General features: G+C 35.3%; 2 protein-coding genes across 14 annotated transcripts in view; one reads left to right on the top strand and one right to left on the bottom strand.

Moving 5' to 3' along the window:
* Positions 1-17,158, top strand: part of LOC123543400 (nuclear receptor coactivator 7-like) — a 97,028-nt gene extending 79,870 nt beyond the window's left edge. For 8 of the 12 annotated variants that reach the window (XM_053526523.1, XM_053526521.1, XM_053526522.1 and 5 more), the window contains 5 exons: positions 66-83; positions 2,969-3,082; positions 6,069-6,221; positions 9,255-9,424; positions 11,426-17,158. In XM_053526523.1, the coding sequence (XP_053382498.1) occupies positions 66-83; positions 2,969-3,082; positions 6,069-6,221; positions 9,255-9,424; positions 11,426-11,567 (597 nt within the window). In that variant the 3' untranslated portion in view covers positions 11,568-17,158. Of the gene's footprint in view, positions 1-65; positions 84-2,446; positions 2,503-2,968; positions 3,083-6,068; positions 6,222-9,254; positions 9,425-11,425 lie in introns of those variants that run through there. The other 4 variants (XM_053526529.1, XM_053526519.1, XR_008367794.1 and 1 more) reach the window with 3 other exon arrangements.
* Positions 17,159-18,578: 1,420 nt separating this feature from the next.
* The window catches only part of LOC128549567 (sialin-like), a 29,385-nt gene continuing 22,396 nt past the window's right edge, over positions 18,579-25,567 (bottom strand). For both annotated transcript variants that reach the window (XM_053526516.1, XM_053526517.1), the window contains exon 11: positions 18,579-25,250. In XM_053526516.1, the coding sequence (XP_053382491.1) occupies positions 25,056-25,250 (195 nt within the window). In that variant the 3' untranslated portion in view covers positions 18,579-25,055. The remainder of the gene's footprint in view (positions 25,251-25,567) is intronic.

The raw sequence follows: 25,567 nt of genomic DNA, 5'->3' as shown, positions 1-25,567 counted from the left end.
TAGGGCCATCTTGGCCCTCTTGTTTTTTTTTAAATTTGTTATCTTATAATAACTTCGATTTCTAGTTGGTTAACACAGATGAGGTATGATGTATACTTCACACAGACTACCCTGATTCCTGTATTAGAAAACCACATTCCAGTCCCACTATATTCCTTTCATGTTCAATTTTGTTAAGGACCCGCACAGCTTTGGTTTAAATCTGTTGCACAAGTTGAGATACAGTTGAACCTGCCTTAGTGGCCACCTGTATTAAGCAGCCACCTGCCTTTAGCAGCCAGACTGTGTTATTCCTTTGTCTGGCTTCATAATACAGGTTGAAATATACTTCATTTGGAATACCCCTTCCTCCTCCACCGGTAACCATTTTCCAGTTCCTTGTCCTATTTTGTTAAAGACATGCACTGTTTTTGTTTAAATGTGCTGCGCAAATTTAGGTATATACAAATTTGACCATGAACATCAGCTTTATCCAAGTATTTATAATTTTAGTGATGTATTGCTTATAAAAGTATAGCCGACTGTAATATCTAGCCTGCTTAAAAGAGTTCTTTTTGTTATTGTGATATTTTGGATGATCTCCTTTATGCCCTGCCCCTGCCCATGCCCCTGCCCCAATCCATCCACCACACAATCTTTTTGTACTTAGCTTTTCCAACAGCTTCCACCTAATTAAAAAAAAATTCTATAGATGAGTATGAAGTGGAAATATGCATATTATTTGGAATTTCATAACCTATTATTTTTTATTGAATTTAATGCTTCTTTAGACTTTATAACATTATTTTCTCAGGTACTTTCAGGGGACATGTTTTATACAATATTGAAACCTGTCTTGTTTATATTCACAGCCTGGATAAAAAAAAATGTAACTCGGCATTTAAATGTTTATTAGAAGCTGAGAAAAAACAAACACATTTAAATTGTATATGATGAGTTTTTGTCTTCATTTATGTCAAATAGTATATAATTCTCGAATATGTTTAACAGAATTGGTATTTCCCAAAATGATAAGTACTTATGTATGTATAGAATCTGATGGTTTATTGTGAAGAAGGGGTAAGTGCCGGGTTGTGAGTTTTAAACTGTAGAAATTTTGCAATTAACATGACTGTATGAACCTAACCATAAATCATGTCATTTAATGAGTGAAAACTTGATTTAGCATTGAAATTGAGACACTTGCTTTGTTATGTTCACCTATCCATTCCTCTTGTAATCACATTACCAAACATTGCACGTATACAATTAGATAACAGTTGCACAAGAAGGGATATCCTTAAATCTGGGTCTCACCTAAGGCTATCCCTGAATTATTTAAATTGTAATTAGGACCACCTCTAGAACTGGCCATAAACATAACAAATTATAATCCGGGCCTCCTCTTGGGCTGGCCCTGAACAATATAAATCATAATCCGGGCCTCCCCTTGGGCTGGCACTGAACAATATACTAGATTACAATCTGGGCCTCCAGTACAGCTGTACCTGAACAATATAAATCATACTTGGGGGCCTCCCCTTGGGCTGGCCCTTAACAATAGATAAAGCATAATCTGGGCCTCCCCTAGCGCTGGCCCTGAGCAATATGTTATTATCAGGGCCTCCCTTAGGGCTGTCCCTGAACAGTATAGATTACAATCTGGGTCTCCAATACAGCTGTACCTGAACAATATAAATCATGATCAGGGTGTTAGAATATCCCTGTACAGTGCTGTCTCCAAACGATATTATTTATTATCAGGGCCTCCTGTATGGTTCTAATGAATATGCAATTAAAAAAAAAACACCTTTTAGAGGCAGTTGTTTGTATAATCAACATATTTTAAGTAAAATATTTTTCAACAATAATAATCTCACAGGGGGCCCTGATTATCTATCATTACTCTGGTTGAAAGGCTTATTGTAAATTACTGTAGATTGTAGATAAATTAGTATTTGCGATGGTTTGATGTTTGCTGTTATTCTCAAAAGGAGTGGCTTCCAAATTCAGAACTGCTAAAAACAGGAACTAGATGCAGAGTGCAAATTCTTATTAGCTCAATTATTGCTGATGTCGATTCAAATTGGGTGTAAATTAAAATAACACCAAAATACCAGATCCAAGTGATAAAAGCTTGTTTTAAAATGGGAAGACTTTGTTGCTGTAGGAAACTGTATACCTACAGGTTTTCCCTCTGAAATATAGATTTAAAACCCTGTGTTCAACTCCTGTAGGATGCTGAAAAATACGGATTTCTTTTGTTATGACATCAGGTATGATACCAGAAATTATGTAATGATAGTCTTAACGTTCTTTGCATCAAAAAAGTGCATTGTTTGTTTTGTTTTTATAACTTGCCTATAGTTTTAATCAGTTTTGACTAAGATATCATTACACATAGGTAGATGAAGATTAAAATTTTAAGGCTTGTTAAACTGTACAATCATGCATTCTTGTCTCATAGATTTTGCCAAGCCGGATATAGGCCAAGCAAGTCGAATACTGCATTGATGAATTTAGGTACTGTTGTAATAACCCTATTGTATTTATTTGGATAATTTTACAAAATTCAAGCACTCCTGGAATTCACTGTATTTTCTCCATGGTGATTGAAGTAAGACAATTATCCTAAGGTCATCATTCTGTTCTCAGCTAGTGGGGAAGTTTTCATTTAGTTGCAGAAATCAGGTAAAGGCTGTTATTAAGAATGCAGGAACATAATAAGTTTTGTTAATAATCAGGAACATTTTATTAAATAACAAACTTCTGACATTTATAGTTTATATAACTGAAATGCTGTTGAAAATCACGTGTATCCCCGGAAAACTAACAAAACAAGGATAGCTTTTAAGTATTGAATCAGATGCTGTTGCGATATAAATGGTGCTCATTGGAAGAACCGTACCAAAGTACAAAGTGTCTGAAAAGTAATAAATCTAATAGGAAGTGAGTATAAGCATGAAATCTTATAATTCTACATTTTTAGATTATAAGTCAAAGTGAGGCAATCAAGAGACGTTCTATTGTGTTCGAGGAGCCCATGCCTCTGCCGGAACTAATAGGGGAATCAACAATATTTGGAGAATATCATATCAGTGAGGTACAGCGAAAAGAACCTTTTTAATTTATTTGGATATTTTAATTCTCTTTTTCTTTAGTTTGATTTGAATGCATACTGGTACTGATGATAAACCCGAACAGAAAATGAGGTTTTTACCTGTAACTTTTTTATTTCTGCAAATTATAATCAATGGTCGGTATCAAAATAAAGCTTAACCTTTGCTGAAAAATTTACATAATTCAAATTTATATTAAGTAAGCAAACTCACACGAAGTGAGGCCCTGAAAGGGGTATGTAAAATGGGGACTGTATGAACGTCGACTGATGATAAATTCGAACACTTTGTCATTTACAAAAGTTTCTTGGTATTATTATATTGAAACTTTCCCCAAAAAGGTGCAACAGTCATTCCTGATCAAGTAATGAAAAGTTACCAAATGTCAGGCCTTCATGTTTCGACAGTGAGCATGCGCAAAAAAACACCCTCTTCCCCACTAATTTTGGATAAATATTTTTTATACAAATAAATGTAAGTCATTTATTTATACAGAATATTTACCAATTTTGTTTTTAGCTCACCTGTCACAAAGTGACAAGGTGAGCTTTTGTGATCGCGCGGCGTCCGTCGTCCGTCATCCGTGCGTGCGTAAACTTTTGCTTGTGACCACTCTAGAGGTCACATTTTTCATGGGATCTTTATGAAAGTTGGTCAGAATGTTCATCTTGATGATATCTAGGTCAAGTTCGAAACTGGGTCACATGCAGTCAAAAACTAGGTCAGTAGGTCTAAAAATAGAAAAACCTTGTGACCTTTCTAGAGGCCATATTTTTCATGAGATCTTCATGAAAATTGGTCAGAATGTTCACCTTGATGATATCTAGGTCAAGTTCGAAATTGGGTCATGTGGGGTCAAAAACTAGGTCAGTAGGTCTAAAAATAGAAAAACCTTGTGACCTCTCTAGAGGCCATCTTTCTCAATGGATTTTCATGAAAATTGGTCAGAATGTTCACCTTGATGATATCTAGGTCAAGTTCGAAACTGGGTCACGTGGGGTCAAAAACTAGGTCAGTAGGTCTAAAAATAGAAAAACCTTGTGACCTCTCTAGAGGCCATATTTCTCAAGAGATCTTCATGAAAATTGGTTAGAATGTTCTCCTTGATGATTTCTAGGCCAAGTTTGAAACTGGGTCACGTGCGGTCAAAAACTAGGTCAGTAGGTCTGAAAATAGAAAAACTTTGTGACCTCTCTAGAGGCCATATTTTTCATGGGATCTGTATGAAAATTAGTCAGAATGTTCACCTTGATGATATCTAGGTCAAGTTCGAAACTGGTTCACGTGCGGTCAATAACTAGGTCAGTAGATCTAAAAATAGAAAAACCTTGTGACCTCTCTAGAGGCCATATTTTTCAAGAGATCTTCATGAAAATTGGTCAGAATGTTCACCTTGATGATATCTAGGTCAAATTCGAAACTGGGTCACGTGCGGTCAAAAAATAGGTCAGTAGGTCTAAAAATAGAAAACCCTTGTGACGTCTCTAGAGACCATATTTCTCAATGGATCTTCATGAAAATTGGTGAGAATGTTCAGCTTGATGATACCTAGGCCAAGTTCGTAACTGGGTCATGTGCGGTCAAAAACTAGGTCAGTAGGTCAAAAAATAGAAAAACCTTGTGACCTCTCTAGATGCCATATTTTTCATGAGATCTTCAGGAAAATTGGTGAGAATGTTCACCTTGATGATATCTAGGTAAAGTTCAAAAGTGGGTCACGTGCCTTCAAAAACTAGGTCATTAGGTCAAATAATTGAAAAACCTTGTGACCTTCCTAGAGGTCATATTTTTCAACGGATCTTCATGAAAATTGGTCAGAATTTTTTATCTTGATGATATCTAGGTCACTGTGTCAAATAGAAATAGAAATAACGACGTCATACTCAGTTCAACACTAGGTCATGTGGGGATAGGTGAGCGATTCAGGACCATCATGGTCCTCTTGTTGTTTACACCAGTTGGTGTTGTAAGTGAAAACTATTAGATGGTGTGTTCAATTTTATAAATAACCGATTGCAGTCGAATATTTCCAAGATGGTCAACTTTATCATCTGTCCGGGTTTATCATAGGTACCAGTATAGGATTTTTCTTAATGTTTCCATTAAATTAATTTCATCTAGTATAAATAAGTTTTCTGTTTTGTATCAGTGAGTTGTCAGTTAAGCTGTAAAGTAATCAGAATTTTGTCCAGAATTAGCAACGGCAAAGTAGGATACTGTATTAGGTAAAGTGTTGGGCACTCTGCTGTGAGATGGAGACTTTTTCACAATATCCAGAAGATTACATTTTTCCTTAGAAGGGCCTTTCAGTCTGAGTGCTTAAGGTTGCCGACTTAGAATCACTTGCCCATCGCTGATATCGAGGGCTTGGTGCAAAACTATTGTATCTTGTTCTTTATTTATATACACTTACAATAGTTTTGCACCAAGCCCTCGATATGTGTTCCAGCCTTGTTTTGGGCATTGAATTTGAGGAAATCATGCAGCTGGCTTACGGAGGGCTGGTAGTTCTACCCAGGTGCCCGTCTGATGAAATAATCCACAGAGGGGAGCCTAGGTCTTCCTCCAACATCAAAAGCTGGAAAGTCACCATATGAGGTGTTAAGTCAAACCCAACAAAAAGAAATCCATAGAAGTGATTTAAAGGGATTTAAACAAGTTTCAGTTGCCGACTTCAAGTCACTTGCCCATCACAGCTTTGGGTACAAAACCTCTAAGTGTATGATTATAATTATGCTCGGAGGGGCACAAGGGGCTTTCCTCCACCATTAAAAGCTGGAAAGTTGCTATTTGACCTATAAAGAAATCAAACCTGATATGCTTCAAGTTTAGTAACTGACAGCTTAAAAATTCGAAGAATATTTTTGGTCCTTCAGGTAAAGGAACAACAGATCTGACCGAATACCAATAACATTTCAAATAAATTTCACGACCTCTGTTATATTGAAAGATGTTTTGTTTTATAAACAGCTGTGCCAGGTGATGCCAGGGAGAACAGTGGGTTATCCATGGACTCTGATATACAGTACAGACAAGCACGGCTTCTCACTGAAGACATTGTACAGAGATATGCTGGGATTGGAGAGTCCTATACTGATTGCTGTGAAAGACACTAGTGACAATGTAAGTTTCAGTCTTCATATGTGTCATTCCTTTTCAGATTTATTTTTAGAATGAAGACCAATGCATCTTATAAGGTGCATTCATTTTGACTGCTTACATAAACCACTGTTCACTAGTTTTTGAGTCGGCTAAACGATAAAATCGTTTTGACGAGTCCTTGCTATCCAGCGATTCTCTAAGTCTAAATGGACCAAATAACACAGTGAAGGGATGTAGTTCCATTAGATTTCTCAAACTTCAAACAGTTCACTGCATGAATGAAGTTAAGTTGTGTGAATTCCCTTTGCTATGACCAATATACGATGTAATCTGTCATATTTATGACTTGTAATTGTGCAATACTCGAATGTAACTCATTAAGCATAAATGTGCATTTTATGAATTGCGCAGGCTTACAGAGCTTGCGTAACATCCAGCGAAAGACAAAAAATAGTTCCACAGGGCTCCAGATAAGATGCGTATTAGCATAAATTACGTATAGAAATAATGCAAATACGCATGTCTAATAATTTCTAAGCGTATAAAAACGTATATAAAATTACAGAAATGCACACAATGCTTTTTTAAAAACAAAATCTGAATTATCTGGATGCGTTAGGTAACATAGCCGATCCCGATCAGCCTTAATTCTCCCACATTGAACGTATACACGCATCGTATGATTTCTATAAACTTTGCGTGGGTTTCTACACACACACATGAATTTTGCAGTCAGTAAACGGATAAACTATCGGAAGAAGAAGCTCTTACTGGTTTGTTTAGTTACTACAGATATTAAAAATGATTTTAATTCTTATTTTTCGAGAAATAAACAAATAGGCGAAACATTAAATTGTATTTTCTTGTAGTTTTTGAAATCGAAAGTAGATCATCTATGTTTGGCTGCATTCACGAAACGAAACAACTTTTTTATGAAAAGATTTAAATAAGAGGTAATTTAACCGTAAACTTCAGTGTCAGATACTGCCAATTGCTACTAAATAACTTCGTATCATCACAATTTGTAAAATATATTGTTGAAAATGGAGAAAAGTGTAATCGTATCCGGATATAATATTTTGGGTAAATATCGAGCTGTGTTATGAAATTTTAACATTCATGTAACATACATGATAGATATTATTGTAACAGAAATGGTTCTAGAATTTATTTTTATTACACCTACATATAATCTATGTCAGACTGGTATTCTAGTCCTGAGGCATGATCTGAAAGTAAAAAGATGAAGTGACAGTCATACTTTGGATATTGTAATACTAGAAAGAATCTAGATCGTAACCTTTCTGGAATTTTGACTGGTTTGGATAATTTGCTTACGATTCAGGTTCGCAAAAAAATGAAAACGTCACCCATTCTGCTTTTCATGATGACACATGGCTTGATTTTTGCCATCAGTAAGCGTATAAATTATCCCGAGAAAGAGCTCTTACTGATTTGTTTAATTACTACTGATTTTAAAAATGATTTTATTTCTTATTTTTCGAGAAATAAACAAATCGGCGAAACATTAAATTGTATTTTCTTGTAGTTTTTGAAATCAAAAGTAGAACATTAAAGTAACAGACATGATAGATATTATTGTAACAGAAATGATTCTAGAATTTATTTTTATAATACATACAAAGAATCAATATCAGACTTATATTCTAGTGCTGAGGCATGACCTGAAAGTAAAAATATGAAGTGACAGTCATTCATACTTTGAATATTGTAATACTAAAAAGAATCTAGAGGTAATATTTAGAAATTGAAACATAAAATTTTCAGTTAGAAATCGCACCAAAGGCTGTATCAAGGGTCTACATTTTCAAAATTTCCTTGTGGTGATACCCCAAACCCTAATTGCAGGAGGGGGTATCCTCCCACACCCTCCCCCCATATTGCCACTTTACAGTTTGATACATTTGCCCTTTTACCACCTGCCACAATGCCTATTTCAAAATCTGACTGCAGTTCAAAGCGGGAAGGAACACCCCTCCCCAAACCCGCCCTGCTACTGACCACGTAAAAATGGCTCAAACATTTTTTCAGCCCAGTCTGGGCCTGTCTGTCTACATGAATCAAAACGGATAATTTAAAGCACATAGACTTGGGGACTACTGACATGGTTTTGAAGGGGTTAACAGGTCTGAAATAGAATAAATGATGGTTTTAACTAAAAAAGAACTGCATTTATTAATATTGGTTATCTTTTCCGAAATTGGTAGCTAGTCCGAGTAACTTCTCTTAGTTTCGAATGCGCAATTTTCCTGTCAGTGTAAACATTCATGACACTATATATTGACACTCAGCAACATTTACATATCTTTAAACACAAAAGTAAGTATACTTTAAATTCACATCCCTTATAATATGATTGAACAATACCTAGCGTGTGACACGATTATTGCCAGGCCCCTTATCTGTAAAATATCTGAACAGTTCTTTCGTCCATCCGTTACAAATTGTATGTCGCAATCCGCGCTATAAAATTTCAGTATATAAATTTTCATATTCAAATTTTATCATGTGCGAATATATACCAGCCGATAATTGCCTGTTTTGGTAATGCCGGAGGCAAATGTTTACTGGAAAAATATTTATAGTCATGGGCAGTATCTTAGTGTCACCTGTCAAATTGTAGTTTGTACTTTCAACATTTTTAGTTTTGCAAACCACTCTTCAATCTTAGAGAAATATATTGGGTTTTAATACTTGTATAATGTCAATCAAAGTTTTACTAGGCATCGATTGAATGTCCATTTCATCTATTGTAACAAAATCTCTGTTCAGTTGGGGAAAAAAACTAAAACCAAACTGAAACTGGTAGACAATACTACCAGTACATCAATCATTAGCCGACTCTCAGGCCCTTCAGGCCTTTGATTACTGGGTGTTTGGGCCGATTTTCTTTTACTTTTTTTACTAACAATCTTTGTGGCTTGATGAAAGTGTCTACGTCTCTTTAAAGGGTGAGATAGTAATGGAAGATAGATAGATAGACCTATTTGTTGTTCAGTGATATCATTTACAGGGATGATTGTGTACTTGCAGGTATTCGGAGCTATGACATCATGCCAGTTGAAGTACAGTGACAGTTTCTATGGTACAGGGGAGACATTCTTATTTACATTTTACCCAGAATTCAAAGTGTTCAACTGGACGGGAGAAAACAACTTTTTTATCAAAGGAAACCAAGAAAGCTTAAGCATCGGAGCTGGCCAGTAAGTTGTTATATTACTGTAGATTTTGTATTACAATAAAATCTGTATCTTCAGTCCTTTCCATTGGTTGAATCACTAATTATGGTGGCAGAGACAGTACATTTGAAAATTGCACAAGTTTGTGTTGATACCAGTGCAAAAAAAATCAGGAAATTCAGTGTACAATTCTGAGAAATGTCAGGGAATCGTGGAGCGAGTACCCGAGCCACAAAATGAAACTTACCCCTGTCGCTTTGGCAGTCACATGGTTAGTGATGAGAAGTCATACTGACTCCAGGATAGAGTCTAGGGGAAAAGTCTTGTGTGCAAACTTGCCTGGGGTGTGATTCAGCAATGGCATCAAAACACTGACGTCATAATCATATGAAGGCAAATGACAAGGAATAAAATCTTGGGTGCGTTTAGATTTGATGACTCTTTTCAAAAAATGACATGCCAGTTGTTGGATTTAATAATCACACAATTGTTGCCTTTTAGGTTTTGTAGATACGGGGATTTATTGACCTTGGAATTAGGGCTACTGTCGACAGCCTCATTCATATCGTTAAAAATTTTGAATTTTGTGACCATTCAGATATCACTAGACAGTTTTTAAGGTAAATATATATTTGTCAGGGCTTCGGAAATTTGCCGGTTTGTCGGTTTTGGACCGATTTTTGACTTTTCAGACCGATTCCTGAAGTGAAAAAACGAAAAAAATCGGTCCCGTGAAAAATGGAGAAAAGTATAAATTTCGGTCTGATATCTCAATACACGATCACCTGCCAAGTAGGAAATCGTTGGTCGCACCTTCAGATAATCAATAAACGTGTCAATCGGTCTGATTGTCACTTTGATAATCGGTTCGTAATTAGCGCGTGACGCAATCAGTGCTCGCGCGGCACATCCTTTAATGTTTGCAGACAGCCGACTGCGGTGTATTTAACATTTTTGACTGGTTTCCTAACGTTTCTGACTGGATCCAAATCATTTCGACGGGGATCCAATTCTTTTATTTAGGATCCGACGGATGGTTTATTTCAAAAGGCTATGTTTGATCACGGTAACAAACAAATGGTCGCTGCATTGAATCAAAGGGCTATAATTGTACATTAAAGGTCTTTGATTTAATGAGACATCACACGGAAAACCGATAAAAATAATTTTCATAATTACTTGATTTGAAAAAATTACATGATTCATTTGTTGGGGCTCCAGTTGAAACAAATGCAGAAAATCGTCTTTGCAACCCGACTGTACAAAAAAGAAAAAAAATGGACGGGCAACCACGAATGATAAAGAAAACCGGAGTGGCACTGTTTATCAAATCGGTCTTTTAAAAAACACTTCAAAATGAAATTTTGTTTACATCAGAAGAGAACATATAACTTTATAAAATGTAGTTGCTTGTTGAAGTACAACGTAAGTGAAATGAAATATCCGTGGCCAACCCGCATGACGTTTTGGTACTATACATGCGGGAAATTCGATCTCAGCATTCAAATAACTTACACATTCGGTCCGCGGCAGAGTATTCTTTAAATACTGAGGCTGTTTAGCAGAGAATATGTGTCATGTAACTCACTTTGACGCATTGTATTTTATAGAATTCCGTCAAAGAATGAGGAAACATCACAAAGTATCTGCCGTGTATACGGTATCGAAGTCACTTGCGTTGGCTTTTAGACTAGTTACGCACACGGTGTCAATGCCTCGTATTATCTCGGAAAAACATCGAAATTTAAACAAAGTAACGTTCACACATAACACTGAATAACTGTCTTCATTGTATGGTAACGCGCGGTGACTGGTAAATCAGTTTTAATGCATGACATGCTTATTTCTTTACCCTATCACGTTTTACAAAATATGTAATATTGGGAATGCGGTGGGTGGGGTAGCGCCGATGTCAGGATTTTCGTTTCGGACCGATTGAGTTATCAAAATTTCCGGAGCCCTGATATTTGTCACTACATTTTGACTCTTCATAAGTAAACGATTGTGTTTGGTATATTATTTCAGAGGTGTATTTGGACTATGGTTTGACGAAGATCTGTATCATGGGAGAACAAACAAGTGCGAAACATTTGATAACGATATACTCACATGTTCTGAAGACTTTGTTGTTAAAGGCGTTGAGGCCTGGGCGTTCATTTGGGACTGAAATGTGATATTTAACCCTGTTTGGACCTCCTTCCTTCAGCTGGCAGTGAAGATATTGTGCAAACACGCATACAGCAATACTTTTGGAAAGCTTGAAATTTTGCCAAGTTTAGCTCCCGAGAGGTTACTCTGTAAAGAAAGGGTCAAGGTTTACAGAAAGTTTCGGTCTTTGTAGAAAGGTGTGAATGTTAACTGAAATGGTGTAGCTAAACCTTTCAAAAGAAGACATATGACAGACATTAGCTCTATCTGACATTGGTCAACTTATCACTAAGTTGTTTTGATACATTATTCTTTTGTGACATAGGTCTTTTGCATGACCTCATTGTTTGGACGTTATATTGAAATGTGACTGCCTTGTAATGAAACCATTATGGAATATTAAGTTCAGAGACAGACGTGTTACATTCCAAGTTAATTTTTACCTGGAAGAGATCATATCTAATAGATTGTAACAGGAATATATTACTCTTATTATCAGGATTCTTAATATAGATAATAATTTCAGACATGGGGCGCCCCATGTGGTTCTGGGACATTCTGTGTATGAAAAGACTTGGAACCACTGCCTTACCCTTGCATGATCGTAAGAGGCGAATAATAGGATCTTAACACTTGGTTTTGCTGTAACTCTGTGATTCCAGCAGGTATGCAAATTTGATTCCATACCTCATGTTTTTATTTCGATGTAAATGAAATGTGAAACCAAAATTTGTAGTCCTGTTTGGCGCTATATAGCCTATACTGTGTTGGTGCACTGTAAAACCCAAATAAATAAAAAAAATAAATCAGACATGGGGCAAAATTTTACCTTGATCGAGTTTATTGCTGGAAGCCATGTGATATGGCACAAAGTTGGTAAATTTGGTCAAAACTATTGAAAAGACACAAAATAGAAAGGACAATTGTTTGTTGTACATGTAAGATCTGACTGTTTCACTCCTGGAATACCAAGGTGTTCAGTGAAAGGTTTTTCAGTGTTCTGTTAGACATAAGTTTAAACATTTTGTCAAGATAAAATACTTGTAGCTAGTTAAAATTTGCATAAATTGTCTAGGGGCTGCAAGGCCCTGGACTTCGCATTTGTGATATTTGAATTGAGGTCATTATGGTAGTTAAGGCCAGGCCTCGTGTTCACAAAATGTTTTTCGGTCTTGGCGGAGTTTGAGTTTGAAATTTTAATATCAATTTTACTGAAACTTCCAGGTTGAATTCCAACTGAGACTGATACAACCATCAATACTGAATATCCACTTGAAAATAGTTATTAACTTAAAATTGAGTTTTAAACATGATATTTTGATATAAATGACAAATTTTAATATATTTTCATTATCAAACTCAGCTGAGACTGAAAATGTTTTGTGAACATGAGGCCAAAGCTTCTAAAACTATGCACTATGGGACAAGATGCATATTTTCGCTACGGTTCAATCTTCTTCAATGCATCTTTGACTGGAAATGAGGCAGTATTGCAAAGATAAGGGGATATTATATTATTCTGTCTCAAAAATGAGGAAGATTTACTTTGCAAATGACATTAGACTGATATAAGCTTGTGACCATTGAAGCACCTCCATGGTATAAGCAGAATGCTATAAATTTTTGACAAAATATCAGATTTGAATTATGTTTTCACTTCTCATTTATGAAAGATAATGTTATAGTTATACTGAATATTAAATGTATGTGTTAAGTAATAGTTGAAAGTTAAGGTCTCCAAATTGGAAACCCTGATGGTAAATTTTGTTGATGCTGGAACACTGAATGTCTATAAGGGGAGATAACTAGAAAAATGTACAAGTAATCTGATATGTTAGAAGTTACCTACCTTAGTATTAAATGTAAATTTAGGTCTAGAAAATATATTGTTGTAGCCAAGTTTTGAGCTAGTATAGTGATAAAATGATTAGTAACAGCTAAACTTCAACAACTGATTAGGGATTGATAAAGGCTTTGTCTTATTAATTGATCAAGACCTGAACTCATTATTTGATAAGACCCTTTTTTCCTTCATTGATTTAGGGCCTGAATTCATTAATTGATTAAGGACAGAATACATGGTTTGTTTGTCTTAATTCAACAGTTTTACAGTTTTAGTCGTAGATTTTACACATACGAAATTGAGATGTCAAATTTTTTGATGAATTTCAGTTTATGAGGTAGCTGATGTTTTGATTGCACTGTCAGACAATTTTTCTAACAGCTACAGAACACCATACAATATTTTCAGTATCTTGAATGTGAAGTTTGATACCTACCATTTTAAAGTCTTAAAAGAGTCAGGCTGTGTATGTTGACAAATACCGACCTAGTTAAAATAGAATTAATATATAGAATGTAATGTATCACTTGTACGTATTTTCTAGATAGAAGGATAAATTAAGATCATATACAATTGAAAATCCGTATCTCAGATTCCAGAGGAATAAGTGTTTTATTTGGAGAGATCTGTAATTTGAAATTTTTAGGATGGGACTTATTATAGACTAAGTTAATGTGTTCAAGATAGCTGGAAAATTATGTTAAGTGAGTTTATGATATGAGTTGCAGCTGTAGTTGTAAAAAATATTACTGTGTTATTGATGGTAGTTTAAGACCCAGACAATAATTTGGGGCAACAACTATGGAAAGAGAATTATGGTGCTTGGGTTTGTTTGTCTAGTCAGGCCATACTACCATGCATTTATGTTGTGTTGGAGAATTGATAGGCTTAAAAATAAATATATTAAAATCAATTAATTTTTAAGGCATCAAATTTCATGGTTTATGACAGAATTGATGTTTCAATTTTGACCTTAAAGCATAAAATTATTTAGAATGAGACTTTTTTGTAGGGATTTGGCTTTGTGAAAATCCATGAAAATTAGTCCCCCGCAAATATTTATCATTTAACAGTAGCCCCCTGCATGGCTTAGTAAGAAGAGCAAAACTGGTCTTTAGTCTGTGAGTTTTATCCTCGGACGACCGAAATATTCTCTCTGATGATTTAATGTCGTCTTTCACCTTGTGTTCAGAGGCAGGTCAGTTGACCTTTGTTACTCGACTAAATTATTGTTGAAAGGTGTTGCTTAACTGGTATGAAACACGTACATATAGATGCGAGAAGATAACTGCGACAGTGGAAGGTCATTTTGTACACTTAAGATTTTCTGATAAAATTTTTGATGTCTTCTTTCTGAGATTTATTTATGCTTACAGTGGCATTTTGTGCGTTGCTCATTTGTAAGTTTGCAAGAAATACATTGATTGTTTATTGATAGATAAACATGAAAACTTTCCTTTTTTTTTTCATCTGGCGTGGTAGTGTTTTATTACTTTGCTTTCAAATTGCATTTTGGTTTAGTATATTATAGTCTACTATTCAAATAAATTAGTTTTCCTGATCTCTCATTTACCATAATCATTTTATTGACCTCAGAGGCACATGTTTTACCCTATGTAGCCCATGAAATGTGTGACTGTTAGTTAGACATAAGACTACCACTGTTTAAACAGTTACTTAGTTCTTGAGAAGATTTCTTAAGTATGCAGCATTAATTAAATATGAAAGAAAAAAACATTAAATATGTGAAAAGATTAAAACATAATTTGTTTTAGCTTTATGGTAGTGAAAGCTTCCAGCTTATATGAAGGCATATTTGAAAAACACAAGTCCTATTCTTGGAATCACCACTTTAATTTTTGTTGGAGGAGAGTGCAAGATAGAGAAGTCACTCCGATATCAGAAGCTTCTCTGGTTCTTGAGAGTACCACAGGTAAAGCACCCATACATGGAACTGTTATCCCAAAGTCATTTTAGTAAAGAGGAATGAGGTCTCATACTTAAGATCCCTGGTTTGGTAGTGAGTGGTACCACTGGACCAAAGTCAGCTGTAAGAATCACCAGTACTGGCTCTAAGGTTATCTAAGCAAGTTGGGAGACCAGTCTCAGAATGCAGCCTTCTCATTGGTCAATTCCAAATTTGTGCTCAGAATTGACCAATCAGATGCTTTTTATTTTTTTTTGGTTTTGAGACTGGCCTTCAAATTCAAGTCTTCTACCTTGGTCCTTGAGTGTCATATGCAATGAGATTGTGAACAGATGTCTGGGTTGAGCTGCAAACGCCTAATTTAACCATTAGACCACCGCATTCCTTAAGTTCATTATTCTTCGCTTTATATCTATATTGCTATATACTCTTAAAAGAGGGTTGTTTGTTATTGTACAGAGTTCTTGCATATTATTGTTTAAATGTGATTATTTAATTGTGATAATTTTCCAATATTTGTTAAGTTTAAATGTAAATATGTTTTGTTTTGTTCAGATTTAAATGTCCCTACTATTAAATTATTTAATCAAGTTAAATAGATTCATTCATCAACTTAGTGCAAGTTGGTAATTTTTACCAAATTGAATATCAGTTTTCCATATTTTTTACCTAAATCTATTTCTAAACTTATAGAAAAAAAATGGTTCCTTTTGAATGTATTTGAAAAACAATATTTTGGACATCTGTTAGCTCACTGTATTTATCTGAAGTAGTATTGGTGTTAAGGTAGTGGGTCCATACCGACTACTGGCAAATTAAGCATTCTTCGTTTGCAGTGTCGGCATTCTTAGATTTTTTATGCCCCCGAAGGGAGGCATATTAGTTTTCAACTGTCCGTCCGTTCGTTCGTTTGTTCGTCACAATGTTAATTTTTTGCATGAAGGCACTTTACTTGCGAACCACTGCACCCAGGACCTTCAAACTTTACATGCTGATAGCACTTATTGAGTACAGACCCCTATTGACTTTGGGGTCACCAGGTCAAAGGTCAAGGTCACAGGGGCCAATGTTAACTTTTTGCATGAAGGCACTTTACTCGCGAACCACTGCACCCAAGACCTTCAAACTTTACATGCCGATAGTACTTATTGAGTACACGACCCCTACTGACTTTGGGGTCACCAGGTCAAAGGTCAAGGTTACAGGGGCCAATGTTAACATTTTGCATGAAGACTTGACTCGCGAACCACTGCACCCAGGACCTTCAAACTTCACGTGCTGATAGTACTTACTGAGTAAACGACCCCTACTTTGGGGTCACCAGGTCAAAGGTCACAGGGGCCAATGTTAACTTTTTGAATGAAGGCACTTAATGAGTGAACCACTGCACACAGGACCTTCAAACTTCACATGCTAATAGTACTTATTGAATACGCGGCCCATATTGACTTTGGGGTCACCAGGTCAAAGGTCAAGGTCACCAGGTTAAAGGTCAAGGCGCTGCAGGGGCATTTGTCACCATTAGTGACAGCTCTTGTTTCCAGAAAATTACGCCAGTGTTTACTGTTCAGCTACAATTATATCTGAAGAATGCCAAAAATGCATAACAAAGAATACAAAATAGTTACACGCATATTGCCCAGTATCACTGTGGGTCTGCTACCGTACCTGAAGTTCTCTGTCAAACTGGATCCAATGTAGAATGAATGTTAGCTATGTGTTAAGTGTACATACAATGTTGTACAAACTGTATTGTAATAGGGTTTTTTGTACACTATAAAATTGACCTTTGTATAGAAATGTAAATTTATGGATAAACACAATTAAAATTGAAAGCACACTAATGATTTTCTTCTTAAATGCAGGATTTTATGCATCTTGCCAAAGTTGGGCAATAGAATGTCGCACCATTTATACACAGTAGGTAAGACAGCTAAAGGCCACCAGTGTAGATGTTGCGAGTTTGATCCAGTGGCAGCACCTTGGCATAGCTCTTAACCTTATTTCCTTTTTGGCCCAAATGTACTTTGCCAAGAAAATTATGGCTTAAGTATATAGTGTAGATACAGCTATTTTTACACTGGCTTTGGTAAGTAATTTCATGCTTAAGGCCTTGTATACGGTGTTAAGAAATCAAACCACAAGTGTCTTGGTTTTGGTATCATTCACAAATATTAGGGAAAATAAAATAATTCTGCAATAATTTGAGACTGCTTAAGAAATTCCAATGCTAGGATGTTGATTGCAAACAAAATTTGAATTAAGAATGGCAGATTGCTGTATTAAAGATTGACATTCAGCTTGCCCTATTTAAGGTCATCATGAGCACTTTTCAAAATGGTCAAAACTCTACTAAAATCACTCAACTTTAAAATATTTATATTTAATAAAACTAGGCTTAGGACTGGTACATGAGCTTTGCATTCACCTTTGTGTAGACTTAAGTTATTTCAGAACTATGTTCGACCCAAGAATAGGAAGGAGTAGCTGGCGAAATAATCGTATTAGATTTTCCAGCCATTAGTTGTATTTTTGATCTTGTCAAATGGCCAAAGGGAAAAGTAAGATACAAAGCAGTAGTTTTGATTACAAGGTAGGATCAACTCGTGCTGATGAAATAAAAAAAAAAAGGCGGCCAAGCCGACAAGGGAGAAAACTCCTTTGACCAGCAATCTATTTTGGGACTAGATTGGGATAAAGTTGAAATGGCCGGCCAGAAACTTCTTCCTATCTCTCATACGAATGTAATAGTTTAGTTTAAGAGCAAAGTAAACTCTTTACAAGCATCTGTCTTAACAGCATGCTGACAATATTAAGTCATATGTTAAGTCTCCGTTAGTAACTTCACATCTAGCTGGTTTACAGAAGGTCGGTGGTTCTACCTAGGTGCCCACTCGTGGTGAAATAATGCACGGAGGGGCACCTAGGTCTTCCTCCACCATCAAAGCTGGAAAGTCACCATATGACCTAAAATTGTGCTGGTGCGACGTTAAACCCAACAAAATAACTACAGCTTTTTTACGTGGAGAAAAAGCCCAGATGCCCCTAGAGTATTATTTCAGGCACCAGTGAGCACCTGGTTAGAAACACTATCTCCCGGAAACCAGCTGGATGGTGTCTTCCCATGAAATAAAAATTCTGCAGCCAAAGGAAGGTTTTGAACCCATATAACAATGAGAAGCATGCAAGTCGAAGTCAGCGACCTCAAGCATAGGGAACTTTAACGAAGCATCTGATCAGGATATAAAAGGAACACGAGTTTTATAATTTGATTTTATTGCATAGTGTTAAATTTATCACAGATACATCTTTTGACATATAGGTACAAGGGCTGTTTAAAAATAACGTAGACTTTGTCTCTAGCTTTTATATACTAGAGTCTAATGAAGTGAAACAAGAAATACACCATCATGACTTGCAATCTTTTTCCTATTTTCACTGCTAATTTGACGGAATTATGTTCATATAATTAGATAATAGGTAAGGGTATATTTCTCGGAAGCACAGAGCACCACAAACACAGGACTTCATTAATTTATAAATTTCAGTGGGTGTTTGCCAAAATCTCTATATAACTATGCAAATATCTGATTATCTATGTGAGCAGATGATGACTTTACGTTCATTATAATTAACAGTAATACTCACTTAATTCAAGCATTGTTCCCATATCCAAATGAGTATGTCACATTGATGTGGTGCTGTACATCAGCATATTTTCTGGTAAAATCTGTGCAGCTATTAGCAGTCAAATTCAAATCATGATGGATGAAAAAGCAACTGCACCGGTTATGCATAGCTATGGTAAATGTAACATTCTACACACGTTGCATATCAACAAAAATGTTACAAAAAATGTATGACCAAACTAGAGCTGCTTTTGAGAAAAGCGCATGTCTCCCATAACTGCCTAATCATCTGAGCAGTAGTATATGAGTCAACCATATAACAAGACATCAACTGCCTTATCAGATTTTCAGTGCTTTGATTATCAAAAAAGCAAGTTTCAAGGGCTATAATTCTGAAGTGCCTGGGCCGATCTTGCTAGTTATCGAACATGGCCGAGGACTTATTGGCAAACACATTTTGTTCAAGTTTGGTGAAGATCGGATGAGAAATGTTCAACTTAAGAGTGCGGAAAAGATTTGTGACAGACTGACGCACACACAGACGGGAGTAAATCAATACTGTGTGGTGGGAGACATAATTACACAAAGACTGCAAATTGCAATCATATATCTCACATTGCACTATACACGAAAGGGGGCTTTCGACCACATTTTGAACAGCCCTCGTATATATATATATATATATAATTATACAACAAAACATAAAAAGAGGCTTATATAGTTTTGTACTCTTAAATACCTCAAATAGTAAATCCCAACATCAAATTATTCAGCTGCACCAAACTGAAACAGTTACTACAGTAAAAGCAGAAATGTTTACAAGGATTTAATTTTCACTATATTTGTGAGTCACAAACATTAATCCATAAATATTGCGTAAATATTTACCAGTAGTATAATGCAATTCAAGAAAATCATTATTGCACAAACCCTCTTCAACTTATCAAATGGAAATGGCCGTATTTGTTAAAAAATGAATATGCTCTGTGTTCCGAAATGTTAAAACAAGAGCACCGCCTACGGATGTCATTGCTCATCTGCAAGTGCTGGATAATATGTAAGGAAAGAGTTATAGTTTGATTTTCTAAGTACAAAAAGGGCCATAATTCTGACAAAATGCAGGTCAGAGTTATGGTTCTTGACCTACATTGTCCCCTAATGATGATTAACAAGTGTACAAAGATTCAAAGCTGTAGCTCTTACAGTTATTGAGAAAAGGTGACCTAAACAAAAAAAAATTTTGTCACTGGATATGGATTACATGTAAAGCCACGTTTGTTACAGTATAGAGTCATCAAGGTTTACAGGTTAATTAATTAGAGGTATTAAAATATCCATACAATTACTAGTGATCGATTTTTATGGCAGACATTTAAAACATACCTGTCTATAGATAACGCTTTATGATGTTACTTTTACGAACACCAGACTTCAAAAAAAAAAAAAGCAGGATAATTTTTTAAAATCTCTTGAATATAAATCCTCGCAAACATACTCAATATTTCAAATTTGCTAATGGATGCCAGGGTTAGTAGGACAGCTCTACATAATGCTTTGTATAGTCAACCTAAAATGAAAAATTGTTTTACTTGTAAGATCAAAATATCTTTCACAAACTGAGAATTTTAACTATATCTTATTATTGCACATACTAAATATCAACAATATAATAAAAACAATTTGTATGGTCAAAATTGTATCAAAGTCACAAAACAAACAAAACAATATTTGCACAAATTTTACAATAAATCATGAATACATAAAAACCGAAACTACTGAAGAGTGTATATCAAAATCCCCTCAGTAAAAACCCCCTCAACTGAAAAATGGCATGGTGGTCAAAATCCCCTCAACAAAAATGACAGGGTGGTCATAACCCCCTTGGCAAAAATGATGGGGTAGTCAAAACCCCCTTGATGTGTAGTCAAAACCCCCTCAATGTGTAGTTAAAACCCCCTTGATGCATAGTCAAAATCCTCTCAGTGATATGAAATTAAGAGGCAAAATTTCATTCTTGCAATTGAATATTAACATTCTGATTCTGAAAAAATGAGTATAAGATAATGTTTCGGGAACTGAACTGTCAAATTTCCTTAGATGAGGTACATGTACATGTGGCAATTAAAGAATTAAAAAGTGACAGAAGTGGTGGACCAGATTTAATTATCAATGAATTTTTTATGCATGGCAAGCATATTCTAGTACCTGTATTGTATTCTTTGTTTAACAAAATATTTGAAATTGGTTATTTTCCTGAACGATGGTCATATTGTATGACATACCATTGCATAAAAAGGGACGGAGCATAAAAAAAGAGAACTTTGATGTTTGAGTAAAGGGGATTATTATATTGAGGGGATTTTGACTACCCCATCATTTTGGCCAAGGGTGTTTTGACTGTCCATTGCGGGGATTATGACCACCCTGTCTTTTTTGTTGAGGGGATTTTGACCACCATGTCATTTTTCAGCCAAGGGGGTTTTGACCGAGGGGATTTTGAGCGTCTCCCACTAACAATGTGTCTTCTTGGTTATTTTATATCATAATAATTTACTTAAAAATTATTAAAAAACTCAAAAAATTATAACCTGCTTTTTTCAGCAGCTATAATTATGTTAAAGTTACAGACTGGTTAACAACTATTTACATACAGATGTTATAAGATTACAAATAACCCTGAGTTTGATGAATTTAATGAGGAACATTAGCTTGTTACTTCCCTTGAAAAGTTGTATGATAAAGTGCAAGGATAACCAAATATTACATTGGTCCCATTCAGTTGGATTCCTCTGACTTTTTCGTTATAACCTTTGTCCAAGATGTTGCGGTTGGTCAAAATAAATATGCTTGTTATGTGTAGGTTTCTAAATAAAAATGATTAATCAAACCTAAATTTATCAGAGGGCCACTAAAAGAAAACCTGTCTTTAATCATTTTCCAATCTAATAAAATTTAGTAAAGATATTGCTTTTGAAAATTACAAAGAAGTCAACTATAACAAGAGGACCATGATGGTCCTGAATCGCTCACCTATCTCCACATGACCCAGTGTTCAACTGAGTATGACATCGTTATTTCTATTATTTGACATAGTGACCTAGTTTTTGAGCACATGTGACCTAGATATCATCAAGATAAAAAATTCTGACCAATTTTCATGAAGATCCATTGAAAAATATGGCCTCTAGAGAGGTCACAAGGTTCTTCTATTATTTGACCTAATGACCTAGTTTTTGAACGCACGTGACCCACTTTTAAACTTGACCTAGATATCATCAAGGTGAACATTCTCACCAATTTTCATGAAGATCTCGTGAAAAATATGGCCTCTAGAGAGGTCACAAGGTTTTTCTATTTTTAGACCTACTGACCTAGTTTTTGACCGCACATGACCCAGTTATGAACCTGACCTAGATATCATCAAGCTGAACATTCTCACCAATTTTCATGAAGATCCATTGAGAAATATGGCCTCTAGAGAGGTCACAAGGTTTTTTCTATTTTTAGACCTACTGACCTAGTTTTTGACCCCACGTGACCCAGTTTCGAATCTGACCTAGATATCATCAAGATGAACATTCTGACCAATATTCATGAAGATCTCATGAAAAATATGGCCTCTAGAGAGGTCACAAGGTTTTTCTATTTTTAGATCTACTGACCTAGTTTTTAACCCCACGTGACCCAGTTTCGAACTTGACCTAGATATCATCAAGCTGAACATTCTGACCAATTTTCATGAAGATGCATTGAGAAATATGGCCTCTAGAGAGGTCACAAGGTTTTTCTATTTTTAGACCTAATGACCTAGTTTTTGACCCTACGTGACCCAGTTTCGAACTTGACCTAGATATCATCAAGATAAACATTCTGACCAATATTCATGAAGATCTCATGAAAAATATGGCCTCTAGAGAGGTCACAAGGTTTTTCTATTTTTAGACCTACTGACCTAGTTTTTAACCCCACGTGACCCAGTTTCGAACTTGACCTAGATATCATCAAGATGAACATTCTGACCAATTTTCATGAAGATGCATTGAGAAATATGGCCTCTAGAGAGGTCACAAGGTTTTTCTATTTTTAGACCTAATGACCTAGTTTTTGACCCTACGTGACCCAGTTTCGAACTTGACCTAGATATCATCAAGATAAACATTCTGACCAATACTCATGAAGATCTCATGAAAAATATGGCCTCTAGAGAGGTCACAAGGTTTTTCTATTTTTAGACCTACTGACCTAGTTTTTGACCCCACGTGACCCAGTTTCGAACTTGACCTAGATATCATCAAGGTGAACATTCTGACCAATTTTCATGAAGATCTTGTGAAATATATGGCCTCTAGAGAGGTCACAAGGTTTTTCTATTTTTAGACCTACTGACCTAGTTTTTGATGGCACGTGACCCAGTTTCGAACTTGACCTAGATATCATCAAGATGAACATTCTGACCAATTTTCATAAAGATCCCATGAAAAATGTGACCTCTAGAGTGGTCACAAGCAAAAGTTTACGGACGCACGGACGGACGACAGACGACGGACACCGCGCGATCACAAAAGCTCACCTTGTCACTTTGTGACAGGTGAGCTAAAAAATGAGGAAGGACCAATCTACTTCTTGGACATAATCAGGGGAAGTAACTGACTAATGTTCCCCATTGATGGAAGACAAGTGTTGACAACATTGTTAGTTAAACAATAAATTAAACATTTTATTAACGTCTGTAATATGTGTAATTTGATGAACATTAGAAATGCATGTGAATCCTAATTTGGAAATACCTGTTATTTGAACTATTTTCTGGCACTGTATACCACTCGACTTTTCAGCCCAGCATACATACATTCCAAATAATTTATTTCACAAATAAGAGCTGAACGGAAAACTGGCGTATATCATACCAAATAAAGAAGGATTCAGGGCAGTTTTCCGTTCAGTCCTCAAGATTTAATTTCATCACAGTGCTAAGATATTGTAAGAGTATTTCAAAGGGTGAGAGCAAAACTGTATTAAGTGTTTCTATAATGCACTTAGACCTCTTTTGCTTTGACCTTTTGATTTATGATATCATACAACACTTTTCCACTGAGCTTACCAAATTTAATGCCAGGAAAGAACTAAAATGAACTATCAATTAGTAATTTCTTTTGTTAATACCTCAAAAATAATATCTCCCATTGAAATTTATATGAATTCCATTTATAACAAGAGTATGTAATGTTTGATTTATAAGAATCGTTGTTTTTAGCTGTAGCTTGGTATATACAGCTCGACAGTAAACTTCATATGGTAACGATGCTTTGCCATGTTACCATAGAAACAGTTACCCTAGAGCCAGATATTCCATGCACATAGATTCTTTTTCTTGCAAACCTTTATTCTAAAAATAATAGATGGAATCAAAATAATACAAAAAACTATTTTCTAAGCACTTTTGTGTACAGTTCCATAGGTGTTTGTGCATTTATTCATTAGGCCTAAAAAAAATGTTTGTTTTTTGGTATCCTGACCTACCTTAAATTTTTGGCCTGAGCCTAAATGTTTTTATGGCCTTGGAGATTTTTTTTTTTGAACTTTCTAACAGAAAGTTGCAGTACTGCACTTTTTATGCTTTAAACATGGTCAGTGATGTTAGAAATCAACTTACTGATGCTCTAAAGGCATAACCCCCTTATTTGTATTCATTTTTTGAGACAAAAATAGTTTCCAAAAAATCCCACTTAATAAAAAAACAACAAAAAAAACAACAACAAAATTTACCAATCTACCTACCCTGTTTTTTTTAGCATGTTACCAGAAACAAACAATCTTTTTTTAGGCCTTAATAGCACATTCATTCATAAATATTAAAAGTAAGGTCAATTATGGAATGAAAGTCATCCTTAAGCAAGCTGCTTTAATTATAAACAAACCTCTTGTATTACCTTCACTAAAATTATACCCAAGAACAAAGACGCTTTAAACTCTGTTCACAGAAAATTTCCCCAAAAAGCTGAACGAAAAACTCCAGTAAAGAAAAAAAGAAAGGAATGCCTATTTGCTATCTGTTAATTTAAAATAAAATTAAAGAAATATGTGCTGTGTTAAAACTTCAAAGCTTCATCATTCAATTGCAACAGGAAATCTCTGATGTTCCGATACATGACTTTTTTTAGATCCATGTTTGAAAGTCACTCCCCTCACAGGTTCGTTCCAGTCCTGCACGGAACCACGCGCCAACAAGCAGTACAGTACAGCACCAGACAGGTATACTGCAGCTGCGATGTAGAACACTATCTGCCACTGTGCTCTTGTGTCCTAGTATCAAAGAAAGAAATTTCTTAGTTATGTTTAAACATGAGCAATTTTTTTTTTTACAAAAAAAAGCAAATTATTTTATACATATTTTTCATTTACTTTATGAAAATAGTTTAATCTATGACCTGTGGAATGTTTAAATCAAATCCTACAGATGCTTTTCTACACCTGAAAAAAGTGATATTTCCTCAAACACTGCAACCTTGAAAGCTTGCTAAAATCTGGAATTGAATCATTCTTTCAAAAAATCTAGTAGGCTACCTTGTCTTTCATTTCATCAAATTTTCTCAGTATATGCTGCTATTTTTTTCTTCTAA

Source organism: Mercenaria mercenaria, chromosome 16 (assembly GCF_021730395.1).
Source record: "Mercenaria mercenaria strain notata chromosome 16, MADL_Memer_1, whole genome shotgun sequence".
NCBI lineage: Eukaryota > Metazoa > Mollusca > Bivalvia > Venerida > Veneridae > Mercenaria > Mercenaria mercenaria.
This window is presented reverse-complemented; position numbering and strand designations above follow the sequence as displayed.